General features: G+C 56.0%; 2 protein-coding genes across 6 annotated transcripts in view; both read left to right on the plus strand.

Annotated features, from left to right (window-relative positions):
• Positions 1 to 1,262: 1,262 nt before the first annotated feature.
• TAGLN2 (transgelin 2) lies at positions 1,263 to 9,205 on the plus strand. The gene is made up of 5 exons (XM_004284458.4): positions 1,263 to 1,412; positions 6,591 to 6,797; positions 7,271 to 7,445; positions 7,844 to 7,946; positions 8,253 to 9,205. The coding sequence occupies exons 2-5, from the start codon at positions 6,618 to 6,620 to the stop codon at positions 8,392 to 8,394; spliced, it is 600 nt and encodes a 199-aa protein (XP_004284506.1). The 5' UTR covers positions 1,263 to 1,412; positions 6,591 to 6,617; the 3' UTR covers positions 8,395 to 9,205.
• A 130-nt stretch (positions 9,206 to 9,335) lies between these two features.
• CFAP45 (cilia and flagella associated protein 45) overlaps positions 9,336 to 14,431 on the plus strand; it is a 42,939-nt gene continuing 37,843 nt past the window's right edge. For 4 of the 5 annotated variants that reach the window (XM_033414283.2, XM_033414285.2, XM_033414286.2 and 1 more), the window contains exon 1: positions 9,336 to 11,491. In XM_033414283.2, the coding sequence (XP_033270174.1) occupies positions 11,408 to 11,491 (84 nt within the window). In that variant the 5' untranslated portion in view covers positions 9,336 to 11,407. Of the gene's footprint in view, positions 11,492 to 11,863; positions 12,014 to 14,431 lie in introns of those variants that run through there. The other variant, XM_033414288.2, reaches the window with a different exon arrangement.

The following is a 14,431-nucleotide window of genomic DNA, read 5'->3' on the forward strand; positions in this document are numbered from 1 at the left end:
ACGGGCTTCAGTAGTTGTGGCACGCGGGCTCAGTAGTTGTGGCTCGCGGGCTCTAGAGTGCAGGCTCAGTAGTTGTGGCGCATGGGCTTAGTTGCTCTGCAGCATGTGGGATCTTCCCGGACCAGTGACCAAACCCGTGTCCCCTGCATTGGCAGGCGGATTCTTAACCACTGCACCACCAGGGAAGTCCGGCACTGGTTGGTGATGCGCTTGAAAACCAGGCTCAACTGGGTCTTCTATCATCTGTGAAGAACTCCACTGATGGATGTAAGCAGGGACTCCACCCCAGAGGGACTGCTCAACTGAAGCCTGAAAACAGGGAGGAGGGAGCCCTCCTTCAACCCCCAAACGAGGCTCTCCTCCACCCTCAGAGACAGAAGAACTGCCAGCCTCTTCCTCCACTGAGGGTTCTTTTGATCCCTCCAGGATTAAGAAGAGGTGCCAGGTCATAGAGGAGGAAATGAAGGGGAAAGAAGTCAAGTCTGGGGACTTCCCTGGTGGCGCAGTGGTTAAGAATCCGCCTGCCAATACAGGGGATACGGGTTCGAGCCCTGGTCTGGGAAGATCCCACATGCCATGGAGCAACTAAGCCCGTGCACCACAACTACTGAGCCTGCGCTCTAGAGCCCGCGAACGACAACTACTGAGCTCATGTGCCACAACTACTGAAGCCCACACACCTAGAGCCTGTGCTCCACAACAAGAGAAGCCACCACAATGAGAAGCCCACACACCACAACAAAGACTTAACACAGCCCCCAAATAAATAAATAAATTATAAAATAAAAAAATAAAATTGTTTAAAAAAAAAAGAAGTCAAGTCTGAACCCTGGGTCTCAACGCTGATCATGCCTCTTGGGCCCTGGGCACGGAATCACCTCACTGCTAGTCTGGGGCTTGAAGAAGGTGGGGAGCAAGACCACCAAGACCAGGAGCTGTCCTGGCCTGCTAGCCCCAGTCCTGCCTCACCCTAGACGGTTGTGTGTGTGTGTGTGTGTGGAGTGGGGGCGGTGAGCGTCTTCCTGTACCTCCATTTACTTAACCACCCTTTTTAAACCAAGAGGTTTCTTCCCATATAAAAACGCCCACAGTCTTGAGCTAACCTAGGCAGAAAGTTTCCCACTGGGGCACAAGTTTAAGGGCTCTGGGGTAGGGGTATAGGTTCTCAAGAGTGGAGGCTACTGCCTCCAGGTCCTTTAACTCAGGTTCTTCTCCACCGCCCCTGTCTTTTAAGCACTGCCCTCAGCTTCTGGACTGCGGCGCCTTTAAACCCTCTCGGCCCTTGCCCCGCCCCCGGTCCGCCCCGTCCGAGGCGGGAGCAGGCTGAAAACCTCCGGCCTGGCCCGGCCCCGGCGCTTCACTCGCGCTGCAGACCCCGCCTGGAGTGCGCAACTCTTCGGTCCGCGTGAACGGTGAGCTGGAGGCAGGGGTCTCTAGAAAGCTAGAAGCCAGAGCTTGCGACTTGCTCCAGTGAGCTTGGTGATCAAGGGCTGGCAGGCAAGGGTCCGTTGACTGCTTTGCCCCTCCCCGGGCTGTCAGGTCTGTCCCCAGGCTCTGACCCCGCATTGTTGAGCAATGAGGTCAGCCGCTGTTGCTAGTGCATAGACGGGGCCGTCCGTCCGGATCAGGGACTCGGGGACTGCGTCCCGCCCGCCGGCTCCAGCCCTGGGTCTTCGCTGGGGTGGGGAAAGGGGGGCGTCAGGGATTAGCTGGCTGGCCCCCAGTGATGGAGCGTACAGGGTCCCGGCGCCCACCCTGGCCTGCTCGGCGCCGCCGGGACTTCCGAAGCGACACTTCACTTCCTAGTTCCAGGAGCACGTGTGGGTGCTGCCTGCCCTCTGCGTCCCCGAAGCCGACCTTTCTGTTCATTCTCCTGCAGCTCGTTTTTCTGGGGATTCGGCGTCGCGGGTTGGGGCGAGGGGGCTCCGTGCGCGGGTCCCGCATGGCCTCGCCTTCCCGGGTTCGGGCGGGGAGTTGAAGCTCCAATCGCCTCCAGGAGAGTCCCCCCGACCTGAAACATCTGGGAGGCTGCAGCCTTGACTGCGCCCCATCATGCCCTGTCTGTAGGAGGTGGTGTTGAGGGAGGATGGATGCTTTCCAGGCCTCCAGCCCCTACGGGAGCCGATGCCCCCACCCCTTGCCCCCTGCTGCTGGGAAAGTCGGTGGTGGCTGCGGTCGGGCGGGCTGCCCAGACCACTGCGTCACCCCAGCGGCGGGCGGTGGGTGATTCATCCCAGTAACGGCCCAGGGTGTGGCGAGGGGGGGGCGGCAGGACCGGAAATGGACTGCCACCTCCCTCCCCCACCCCCCTCCCTCTGCGGGCCTCCTGGAGTCTCCTGGAGCCGCTATCTGTGAAGTTCTGGGGCACCTTGGTATCTGTGAGCAGAAAGAAGTGGGGTAGAAGTGAGGATGGACTGGTGTGGGGATCCGGTGTAGGAGGAGGCCTGTGGCTCTCCTAGTTTTCTGACCCCAGAGCACCCGACAGAGGGACAGCTCCCCGTCTGTAACCCCACTCCCAGTTTCTCCTTCCTAGTCTACAGGGAAGACTGCCGAGGAGGCCAAGGTAGGGTGGGGCCGGCAGGGCCCTCCCCTTCCAGAATCAACAAATAAGTCTTTGTCCAAGTGCAGTTCTCCCCCCACCCCCACCCCCCACTCCACAGCCCGGGTCCCTCTTTTGCTCTCCGGGGATTGGCCTCTAATCCCTTCTCCCCACCCCCATCCATTCTCCCCCACCCCCATCCATTCTCCCCCACCCCCATCCCCTCTCCCCCACCCCCATCCATTCTCCCCCACCCCACATCCCTTCTCCCCCACCCCCATCCCTTCTCCCACCCAGGATTTTCAGTTATGGGGCTCTCTAGCTCAGAATGTACCTTCTGTTCCCAGGATATTTCTTCTACTCCTGAACTATTTCCTTAAATCTACTTCTCTACCCCAAAACTTGTAATTTCCCTTCTCCACACGCCCTCCGTACCCTCCACAGCTGCTTCCTTGAGGAATCCCTTGCACCTGTCTGTACCTGTGAAGCGGCCCCTTTCCCAAGGATCCCACTTCTGCTCCCCGCCCTCGCCCCGCCCCCGCTCCGCCCCCACTCGGAGCCTCCCCGCCACTCCTGCGCCGAGTGGATGTTTCTGCCTGGTGCCCCCACCCTGCCCCATTCCTGTGTTTGGTACACAGAAGCCATGGCAACGGCCCCCACCATACCCCTCCTCCTGCGCAAGCCTTGTGGCTTCCTGTTTGTATAGCTTCAGCTTTCTCTTCTGCTCGCTGACTCTTGATACCAAGGCGGCTGCCCCAAGGTGGCCCTTCAATCGTAGGTCTCCCATCACCCCCGCTCCCTGTGGCTCTTCACTTTGGGGGCAAGTATCCCTGTTTCGCCTTTTCAAAATAGTCTTAATGCCAATTCTGGATTGGGAGGTTCCCCTGTGTCCTCTCTGCACAATGAATGGAGAGTCCCTTTGTCTTTCCAGTTCAACACCCCAGCCAGGAGCCCTGGAATCCTACTCCCACCCCACGTCCGCTTTTTCTTTGGCGTCGGCGGTGGGGTGAGGTCAGCTTCCAGCCCAGGGTCTGGGTGGGGCTGAGGACTGGAGTGCCTTTTGTGGCCCCTCCCCCTTTCCCAACTGTTGTAACCTTGTGGGTGGGAGTGAGGGCTGTTCCCACCGCTGTAGGCAGCTCTGGAGTTTAGGTTACTCACTGCCAATCCACCCCCCAAGCTGTGCAGCTGTTGTTTTCCCTTCGGACCCCCAGCTCTGGGCATCTCCCACACAGCCTTTCCCCACTGCAGTAGGCAACTGGCTACCTTCCCTCCTTTAAGGGAGAGCCAGGGTAGGTCCCCTGAGTGTCACTAGCGTGGGCCACTCCAGCTCCAGCGGCCGCAGCCCCTCAGCGTGTGCCTGCTCGTGGGGGTGGGGAGAGAAGCCGTGGGCAGGCTGGGCCCGTCTGGCCTGCCTCCTCCCAGAGCTCTGCTTTACGGCTCTGGCACCTCGGGATCTAGGGCAATGGCTCCAGAGTGCAGCCGAGACACTGCAGCTGGAGTCTGTGACCTTGCCAGATGTGCCCAGGCACCAGAGTTTAGGAGGGAGACTCAGAGGTGGGTCTGGGAGGCCGAGTCTGTCCTGACCGTCCATACCGTAAGTGACACTGGAGGGGTCACTCTTCGGTCCTGCGCTCCCCTCCTAACCCTGGTGTCTGGGTTAATCATTGTCCTGTCCTTTCTTTCCCTGGGCCGTAGTGATCCCTGGGCCTCAGGCCACTTGACTCCATGGAGACACAGCCCTGAGGCCCAGGTGACCACAGTGGAGCTGCTCCCAGAAGTGAGGTCTGAACATTGGGCTGGGAAAAGGGGGCTTACTGGTGGCAGCAGCCTCTGGCCCCCCTCTCCTTGCTTCTGAGCCTCCCAGCCGCGGCCCTGTGCGTCAGGGGTCACAGGCTTACGGAGACCGAGTGGCTCTCGGCTGGGCAGCTGGGGCTGGGCTGAGGGGAGAGAATCTTGTCTCCCTCTCTCCACTGGGCCGGCCTGCCCTGCCCCTGCTGAGTGTGTGCTGGCTCGTGGTGTGGGTCAAGGCCCAGACGGACATTTATCTGGCCCGGTTTCCGGGCTGGGTGAAGTGGGGCTGGGTCGTCTTAATGAGGTTTAAAAATAACTGATTATGGGGAGGATCGCTGCCGGAAATGTGCAGCCCAATAGGCTGCAGTTGGAAGGAGCAGCCATGTTGCAGTGGGGGGGAGGGGACTGGCCCGAGCCCCACCTCTGCTGGGGCTGAGAGGTGGGAGGACGTTTGAGGCAGCTGCTGTCCCTGTGGCCTGCCCCGAGGCCCAGGGAGGGGGGGTTGGGGTGGCTCAAACTGCTGTGCGGGGGACCCAGGGAGCCAGAGTGACTCCGTCCCTAAAGTCTGACCTGGCCTGGGGCCAGAGGTAGGGAGAGGCAGTGTTTCTCCTCTCTCTCCTTGAACAGAGGTGCCTGGCCTGGGGCATCCCCTTTTATGTACAGTCAGCCAGCTCTATCTCAGAGCAGAAAGAAGAGCCCATGGGGAGGGGATGGGGGCAGGAAATTGGGTCCTGGCTCCCCCTCGGCATGGGTAGCATTCCTAGGACAGGGCTCTGGGTGTGGGACCTAGGCAGGGAGGTGGCAGGTGGGGACAGACTGCCCACTGCGAGGTGCTGTCAACCCAGGCCAGTGGTCAGGAAACCACCCAGTTCTTCCTAACTGAGGTCCTCCAACTAAGTTAAAGAAACCCCGCTGTGTATTTCCCCATCCCTCCCTCTCTTCCCGGGTTTCCCTAAAAATGCCACCCAAGGCTCCTGGATTAGTGCCCTATTCCTGCTGTGACAAATTATCACAAACTGAGTGACTTAAAGCAACACACATGTAATATCTTGCAGAGCTAGGTTTCACTGGCTAAAATCAAGGTGTTGGCAGGGCTTGCATTCCTTCCAGGGGACTTAGGGGAGATTCCATTCCTTACCTTTCCCAGCTTCTGGAGGCCATCTGCATTGCTTGGTTCATGACCCTGCATCACTCCAACCTTGGCTTCCTTCTCACTTCTCCCACTCTGACTCATCTGCCTTCCTCTTTCACTCATAAGGACCCTTGTCGTGAGGACATTGGGCCCCCCCTGGAGACCCAGGGTACTCTCCCTATCTCAAGATCTATAATTCAATCACATCTGCAAAATCCCTTTTGCCATATCAGGTAACATTCCCAGGTTCTGGGAATTAGAACATAGACATCTTTGGGGGGCCATTATTCTGCCTACCACTGCTTCTAGAAAGGAAAGTAGAATTAGGTATTACCTCTTTTCTCATGGGAAGCCCCTTTGCCTGGTGAAATCTGTTAAGGACCTACTCAGACCTACCTCTTCCAGGAAGCCCTCCAGGCTACTTCTGCCAATACTCCTCTCTCAATTCCTGTAACACGTGGTCTGACTGTGTAGTTTAATATTCATCATGTACAACTCTTGCCCTTTCATAGGTGCTCACTTTGTCTCTCTGATGGCACTGTGGGCAACTTTAGGACCAAGGACTTCTGTGTCTTCCACAATCCCCAGCACAAATAGTGGGTGTTCAATTAAAACCCAGTGGCTAATTAAGGGTAGATCTGTCCAGTCCCCTAGCTCCTGACATAGGTTTCTCCAGCCACTCCATATTCTTTCCAAATCATTCTCTTGCCCAGAACTGGAAAAGGCAGGGTTGGGGTTAGAATGACCAGTTTGCCTTTGCTAAAGCTGACCACCCCAAATGAGGGGCTGAACCCCCAATCCCGGCCTCATTTACCCTATTTTCTATTCCAGTGGGTTTTATACTTCATTGTAGCAGTGGAACCATTCAAATGAAATCTAATGGGAAGCCTCAGGAGAGTAGACAGGCTACCTGTCACAGGGGTGGAAGAACCCAGAGGTGCCTTAACACCTCCTAGAGTTCTGAGCACTGAGAGTCTAGCCCATGTCCAGGGGTTAAGGTGAGACTTCCCTCATTTGGTGGCTGTTCTCACCTCCGGGGCCCACCCTGGGGATATGGTGTGTGTCAGAATCCCCCACCCCACAGGCTGCAGAGTGCTGACCACAGGCCTGGATGTGTCCTCTCCCCAGTTCCCCCAGACACCACCGCCCTTTGGAATGGCCAACAGGGGACCTTCCTACGGCCTGAGCCGGGAGGTGCAGCAGAAGATTGAGAAACAATATGATGCAGACCTGGAGCAGATCCTCATCCAGTGGATCACCACCCAGTGCCGCAAGGATGTGGGCCGGCCCCAGCCTGGGCGCGAGAACTTCCAGAACTGGCTCAAGGATGGCACGGTGAGAGCTGGGCGCCGCTGACCAGAAGTGCCAGGAGAGCAGGGCTGGGTCTGAGGGACCGGGGATTGTCTCAGCTGAAGAATGGAGGGCAGCCCCCTCCCAGCTCTTCTTGAGCCGGGGTATCTTCATCGTGCAGAGGCCCCCTGCTTTCCTCCCTCCCGCCGAGGGAAGTGGGAGGGTGAACGTGCCTCCCTGCAGTGGAAGCCGTGTGTGACAGAAGGAAGAGGAACTCTAAGGGAAGAGCTGGGGGAGGTGTGCGGTAGTTGGTAATCCTGGAATAACACGGTTTACACTCTGGGCTCAGAGGCAGGGGGCTGGGCAGGAAGGAGCCTGTGCTCACTCCAGGTAGAGTCAGAGCTGTCTTCAGGTAGGAGAGGCCCCTCTGCGGTTCACTGTCTCTAGCGCCGAGCATGGTACATTCTGATCTGTGGTAGGCAGGGCCTCACTTCTGCACACCTACTGTCCTCACCCAGGTGCTGTGTGAGCTCATTAACGGGCTGTACCCCGAGGGGCAGGCCCCAGTGAGGAAGATCCAGGCCTCCACCATGGCCTTCAAGCAGATGGAGCAGATCTCCCAGTTCCTGCAAGCAGCCGAGCGCTACGGCATCAACACCACTGACATCTTCCAGACTGTGGACCTCTGGGAAGGTGGGTCAGGGCCAGGGCACCGTCATCCAGAAGACCAGAGGCTGGGCTGGGCCATGTCCACCAGGGAGAAGGGGCAGGTTTCTGATACCTGAGGACAAAGAGTGGGGTGTGTGTGTGTGTGTGTGTGTGTGTGTGTGTGTGTGTGTGTGTGTGTGTGTGTGTGTGTGTGTGTGTGTGTAAAGAGTGGGGTGTGTGTGTGTGTGTGTGTGTGTGTGTGTGTGTGTGTGTGTGTGTTTATGGAGGAGTTGGCCATATTGGGGGTTGGGTTGGAGAAGGGTCGGGAGACCAAGAGTAAAAGAATTAGGAAGCTGGGCCTGCTGACTTAGTGATAGAGGTGGAAGCCTGGCATGCAGGACCCCAGACCCACTGAGGCCAACACACCCCCTCCCCCTTCCCAGGAAAGAACATGGCCTGTGTGCAGCGGACACTGATGAACCTGGGTGGGCTGGCGGTAGCCCAGAACAATGGGCTCTTCTCTGGAGATCCCAACTGGTTTCCCAAGTGAGTACTGCTGGGGCAGCCCAGGCCCCGGGCCGGCGCGGTGATCCTTCCCACTCCTGTCCCTAGGAAATGCCCTTTACAAAGCACTTTCACATTCCTCGTCTCACTTAATCCTCATGAGTCTCCCGGGGTGGCAAGGGACAGTCCCTTTTGAGAGATGACCGGGTGGCTTCAGAGAGCTCAAGGCTCTCCAGGGCAGAGCTGGCACCAGTACTTAAGCCAGAGAAAGCCTGTGCTGTGTCCCTGGAGGACGTTTACTGGGGCAGCCTCCACCCTCCTCCTAACCAATGCTCCCTTTCCACCCAGGAAATCCAAGGAGAACCCTCGGAACTTCTCCGACAACCAGCTGCAGGAGGGCAAGAATGTGATTGGGTTACAGATGGGGACCAACCGCGGGGCATCTCAGGCAGGCATGACCGGCTACGGGATGCCACGCCAGATCCTCTGATCCCACCCACAGCCCTGCCCCTGCCTGCCGTGAATGGTTAATATATATATATATATATATATGTGTATATATATATATATATATATATATATATATGTATATATATATTTTAGCAGTGACATTCCCTGAGAGCCCCTGGAGCTCTCATGCTCCCCTCTGCCAGGGTGGGGGCCTGGCCTGTCTCCTCTGGGGGTGCCTGACGATGGCCTCCCCACTGTGCTTACTAATACATTCCCTTCTCTAAATCCACCAAAACTGGACCAACTGCCTCTTTTCCCCGGGACCAAAATTAGGGGGGCATCACCCCCTCTCCCCACCATACCTCTTCTCTTTCTCTCTGGCCTCTCTTCCCCTGAGCCCTGTGCCCTAATCCATTCCTTGGCTGGGAGTCAGGGATGCTGCCTAATGGCCTTCTCCCCACAAGTACGCCTCACCCACAGCTGTGGCTGCAGGGACTTAATTTATAGGGAGGGGTCTGTGGCGGCTGCCCCCCAGCCCCAGCTGGACTGCGCTCACCACACTTCTGAGGCAGCCTGCCCTGGCAGAGGCCTTCAGGCTTCTCATTTTCCATTCCCCTCTCTGTGGCTAACGGGTGGGGGTGAGGGGACCGGGGAGGGAAGGCTGCCCACCATGGGCTGGGGCTTGAAGAATCTGAGTTTGCTGGTTTAAATAAAGAATCTCTGTCTTTTTTTGGATGGACTCTGGCTGTGTCTGGGGCCACTGAGTCCACTGTTGGGAAGGGAGGAATGTGGGGGAAGGGTGGTGACTGGCTCCAGGGAAGAGGGCTTTGAAATAAAAGGTTACAAACATCTCCCCATCATCGATTTCCTTCCCATTCTTTTTCTCACTTGGTTTAGGGGTGGGGTTGAGATGGGATAGGCCCTTCCAGCTGCCCTCGGGCTAGAAGCCATGATGACAGCATACGTGGGCAGGCTTCACAGGGAGGGGGGGCCGTCACCTACCCAGGTGCTCCTGGCTGGGCCCTTCCCACAGCCAGAACAGTTCTCAGCCACTGCAGGAAGGTGGGGCCGCCGTCCACACAGCCCTGAGTCCTGGCAGGTGTCTGGGTGGGAGGCCCTCAGGCAGGCTTGATGCAAGGTGACCTCTGGTGGCCAGACCAGTCCGGGAAGGAGCTGGTGGTGGTGGCTGGAGGCAGGAAGCCTTGTTGATCATCCCAGGCACTTGTGAGCTGCTTGCTGGTGAGAACCTAGCAGCATTCCTTCTGGACGGGTGGCCCTGGAACACAATAATCAATTTTGGGGTCAGGTTGTCCTGAGCTCCCAGCCCTGACCCAGGCATGAATGTAGTTCCAACCCCACGGCCTTCCCATCAGACCCTGTGTCTCCCTAGAGGCTCTGGGCCAGTCCCCCACTTCAGCTCCCACCCGCATCAGCCAACCTGGCCTCCACTGTCCCTCTCCCCATGTCCACTTCCGTGTGTCTCTATTTCCCAAGGATGGGAAAGGCACAACGTTGTGCCTGAGGGTGACAAATTGTGCAGTGGTGGATAACAAGAGAGCTTCCATTCTCCTTTCGCCCACCCCACTGTGGTTCCCGCTGCCAAGAAGCACCTACTGTGTGCCAGGCCCCATGCCACTGCTGTACATTAGCCGTCAGCTCAGGGGCTCTCCGCCTTATCCGAGCCCCAGCCATGGGCGAGATGGTGTTTGCTTGCCTGCTGTACTCCCTTGGGCTGTGGCACAGATAAGATAGGGTACAGCCTATTTGCAAATTCCCCGGGGATTAGCTGTCACTCCACCCCGTTATCTCCCATTCAGGAAGCCTCCGTGGAATGCCAGTGAGGAAGAGTGATGTCATTGCAGACGCAACATTGAATTCATTGATATTTGAACTAAAAAAACCAAACCATTTGCACCCTTCTCTGATTTAACTATAGCTATGAATTATGGGCCACAGGCCTCACGACTTTCTGGGACCGGCACACCACAGAGCCAAGACTGAGGACCACTGTCTTCTCCCAGCAGATTCCCATGTTAGTCCACAAGGTGGATATGACTGTATTATTTCCCTCATTTCGTTCCCAAATGAGCGTACTGGGTCCCAGGACAAGAAACTCACCCAAAGCCATATAAGGATTTAGTGGGCAGAGGGGTTTTGAACCCAGGTCATCCTGGCTGGGAGCTGGCTGAGCCTATGCTGCTCCAGCCGGACTGGATTTGAGAGGTGCTCAGCCACGGGGCTCACCTCCCTCCTGGCTGGATCCACCACCCACCAGCAAGCTCTGGGAGGCCCCTCCACGTCTCCCCTTAATCCACTTCGCTCCAGGTTCAGCTCCTTCCTTCTGGAAATGGCCTCCACTGACTCCTCAACATTTTGTTTTGTTTTCTGTTTGCTTTACAGCATTTTGTTCCGTGTGAAATCACAGTTTCATCCCTAATTTGGCCCCTCTCATCTCTCCTGGCACTCCTTCAGGCCCTGGAGCCCAGAATGGGTCCCAGCCCTGGGAATAGGGGGAAAAGCTTCTCTGAGTGGCAACCCCTTTTCCTGCCATCTCCTAGCAACTCATTCCCCGTGGCTTTCCACACTGGTGTTCCCTAACACCCTGCGCCTGCTGAACGGTTCCTGCTGCCCCGAACAATCTCCCCTTCCAGGTGTCACCGTGGCTACTTTCTCTCCTTCAGGTCTTTGTTCAAATGTCACCTTCCAGTTCAAACATACTGCCTTCCCTGGCCGCCGTGTTTAAAATTGCACACTCCACTCTCAGCCTGCACCCCATCCTCCTTCCCTCCTTTCTCCTATCACTACATGATACTAATGTAGTTTACTTATTTATCTTCTGTCTCCACCCACAGGATGTACACTCTGGAAGGGCAGGTTTGTGCTGGTTTTGTTAATGCACAGTAGTGCCTGGCGTGTTGTAGGCGCTGGATAAATATTTGTTGAATGAACGAATGAATGAGTGAATATCACACTGCCCTCATGCTCCCGAATCCCCTGGCCTGGTGCCCAGCCAGCCCAGGGTCCCAGTGACCCAGCCTGTCATCGGATCTGAAATGAAACCAGTTTCCATTTCAGTTTCCAATGCTTCCTCATTTCCTGTCAGTTTCCAATGCTTCCTCATTGTTCATTTCTCAAAGGTAAAAAGCTGAGAAGTGGGTTCTCCCTATAGCCAGAGGAGTGGAGGTTGGGAAGGGGATGGAGGGTGGTTTGTGTGCTCTGGGCAAGTGGAAGGTGCTTGAGGATTTGGCAGAAAAAAAGTGGGAAGAGGGCAGGAGGAAGGGGTAGGAGCCAGCATTGGTTCATTTACTCCTTGCCTTCAGCCTTGCAGTGGAAGATCACTGTGGAGGTAAAGGGAAAGTAGGCTTGGCCCATGGTGGCTGATGGGAAGGAGAGCTGGAGAAGGAAGGCAGGCAGGAGGAAGAGGAGGGGGAGGGGGAGGAGGAAGAGGGGGGAGGGGAGGGGAGGCTAGGGGGAGGGGAGGGGAGGGGGAGGAGGAGGAGGGGTTCACAGTGTGGCTGACTTGTAGGGGAAAAGTATAGTTCTGTGCGGTCTGTTCATGTGCACTGAGTGTGCGTCCAGGTGTGCGAGAATTCACAGGGCCAGGGCTCGGCGGTGCGGGTGGGAGGAGATGAAACTGTGACCTTGTGTGGAGGCTGCCTGTGAGTATGTGTTTACCAAGGACTGGGGACTGGGGGTGCAGAGAGGTGTGTGTCAGGTGTGTGTAGGCAGAGGGTAAGCGTCTGAGTGTTTGTCCATGGCTCCCTGGAGAACAATATGTCCATTCCTGCCTGTGCAGCCCAGAGAGGCCTTTGAGAGCTTGGCAAAAGGCCCAAGGACCAGTGGAACAGGGAAAGGGCTGGACAGTAGGGCCCCAGGGAGGGAGCAATAGAGGGCCTGGGATTCAATTTGTTGAAGAGAAGGCTAAAGGTAAATTAGTAACCGTCTCCTTGTGAAGAAATGAGTTTTAGTGCCAGTGGCTAGGGAGGTAGGTTAAAAGAAAAGGCACTGAAGTTGCACCTAGAGAAATTTAGGTTAAACAAGGAAAAATGATCCTCCTGACCCTGAGGTGTTATTAGCCTCTGGATTCTCTTAAGGGTCAGGAGGAAGGTCTTCAATAATAGGACAAGTCTCATCTTAAAGTGGAAAATGAGCAATTCTGCCTGGGAACACTCATATACACACCCATTTTTTCATTCATGTATTCATTCCTTCAACAATTATTGGGGTTCTACCCTATGCCAGGCCTTATGGGGCCTATGAAGATTATTCATACATGATCTCTTTGCTCCAAAAGTACCTCGTCCTGTAGGGGAGGTAAAACATGGATAGGAGCCACGATAATTCAGAAAGCCAGTGATATGGGCCTTTGGAGAAATGCAAGTAGGGCTCTTTGGGAGGATCACTTGCCAGCCTCCCGCAGCCCTGGGTCATTTCTGGGGTGGAGGTCGGTGGTGATGTCATGGTGAGCTGAGGCTATGTGTCTCTGGGATCCTCTCCCCTGATCTGCTGGGGGGAGTGGGGCTGCTGGTTGGTGGGGGTGGGATTGCTCCTCCGGAAGAAGGAGTAGTCACTGGCTCTGTGGTCAGAGGTCAAGTTTCAGTGCGGGGGTGTGGGGGGGTGGGGGGGTGGGGGGGTGGGGGTGAAGGGGCTGTTCCTTTCCTGCCTGGACTGGGGGTGGTCAAAGAAGCCTGAGGCAGGGTGAGAACCAGGGATTGGGTGGGGACAGATCAACATCACTGGGGGAGGGTAGGTGGGGAGTGGGTCATACAAGCATCTCCCCAAACACTGGGGCTGTCACACCATTTCACCCCGCTGTGGGCAGGGCCTGAATTTTGAGTTGTGTTTGCATGAGAGAAATGTAGCTCGGTGTGGGGCCGAACCATCACGGTGATGATGATGATTCACTACCATTTTTCTGTTAGTCACTCTGCTGAGAGCTTGACCTGTATATGTTCTTCCATTATTTCAAAAAATATTTATTGAGCACCTATTCAGGGCGAGGCATCTACTGGGTGTTGGAGGATACAGAAGTCAACAAAACAAGTACAGTTTGTGCCCTCCTGGGAGAAGCTAGAAGAGCAGACAATCAATTATAATGTGATTTGTGGCGTGCTAAGGGAAGTCTAGGTGAGAACCCAGAGGAGGGGACTTAACCCAGCCTCACGGGGAGGGGCATCAGTGAAGATTTCTGGAAGGTCTGAACTGAGGATTTAAGGATAATTAGAAGCATAAAGGAGAGGCCAGTAGTGTTGAAGAGGACAGCGGTCTCCGGTCTCCGCTGAGCTGCAGCATGGGTGTGGGCTGGAGGTGGGAATGTACAGGGCTGGACAGTAGAATGGGTGTGTTTAGAGGCCGGAGGGGTGGGTGCTGAGAAATGCACATCCTCAGAGGGCCTTCAATGTCCATGAATAATTCTGGACCTTTCATTAAGGGCAGGGGAAGACATTGAAGGATTTTAAGCAGGGGGATGAGGAGATGAGAGTTGGGTTTTAACTTAGCCGATTTCCTGAGGCTGCAGGGTAGAAAATGGCCTAGGGTTGGAGAAGACTAGTGAGTGAGGCAGGCCAACTCCAGGAGGTTACTGCAGCAGTCACAGCAGAGGCAAGAGTGGCCTGGGGAAGGAGGACCAGTGGGGATGGAAAGAAGAGACTGGATTTCAAAATTGTTTAGTACTCTGACTGTGCAGAGTTGAAGAAGGGGGCGAGGGATCCAGAAAGACGGGCTTCTGGATTCAGCCACTAAGCAAATGGTGTCTGTGGCTAGGATGGGAAATCCAGGAGAAGGGGCTTGACCACCACCACAGAATGTTATTCTCTCCTATTTTACAGATGAGGAAACTGAGGCTAAGAGAGCAAAAGTAACTTGCAGAACCTACCTAGCAGGTGGCTGAACTGGGACTTAAAACTTGTGGCAGAAGAAGTCCAAGCTAATTGCTCACCCCATCGTGGAGCTCCCTGGCTTGGTGGCTGACCCTGGGGAAGGGTTCGGCCTGCAGCCAGCATGAACTGTGGTTTTTCTGTAGGTGGAAGCCAGGGCCACAGTGAGGAAGGGAGAGGTCTGGCTTAGGAAGAGGTGCA

This window comes from Orcinus orca, chromosome 1, assembly GCF_937001465.1.
Source record: "Orcinus orca chromosome 1, mOrcOrc1.1, whole genome shotgun sequence".
NCBI classification, from domain to species: Eukaryota; Metazoa; Chordata; class Mammalia; order Artiodactyla; family Delphinidae; genus Orcinus; species Orcinus orca.

Bases quoted from the DNA above. Each gene is read 5' to 3' on its own strand.
- TAGLN2 (XM_004284458.4), top strand. From the start codon at position 6,618: ATGGCCAACAGGGGACCTTCCTACGGCCTGAGCCGGGAGGTGCAGCAG. The intron at 6,798-7,270 runs GTGAGAGCTGGG...GTCCTCACCCAG, and splicing joins ACTGGCTCAAGGATGGCACG to GTGCTGTGTGAGCTCATTAA. The intron at 7,947-8,252 runs GTGAGTACTGCT...CTTTCCACCCAG, and splicing joins GATCCCAACTGGTTTCCCAA to GAAATCCAAGGAGAACCCTC.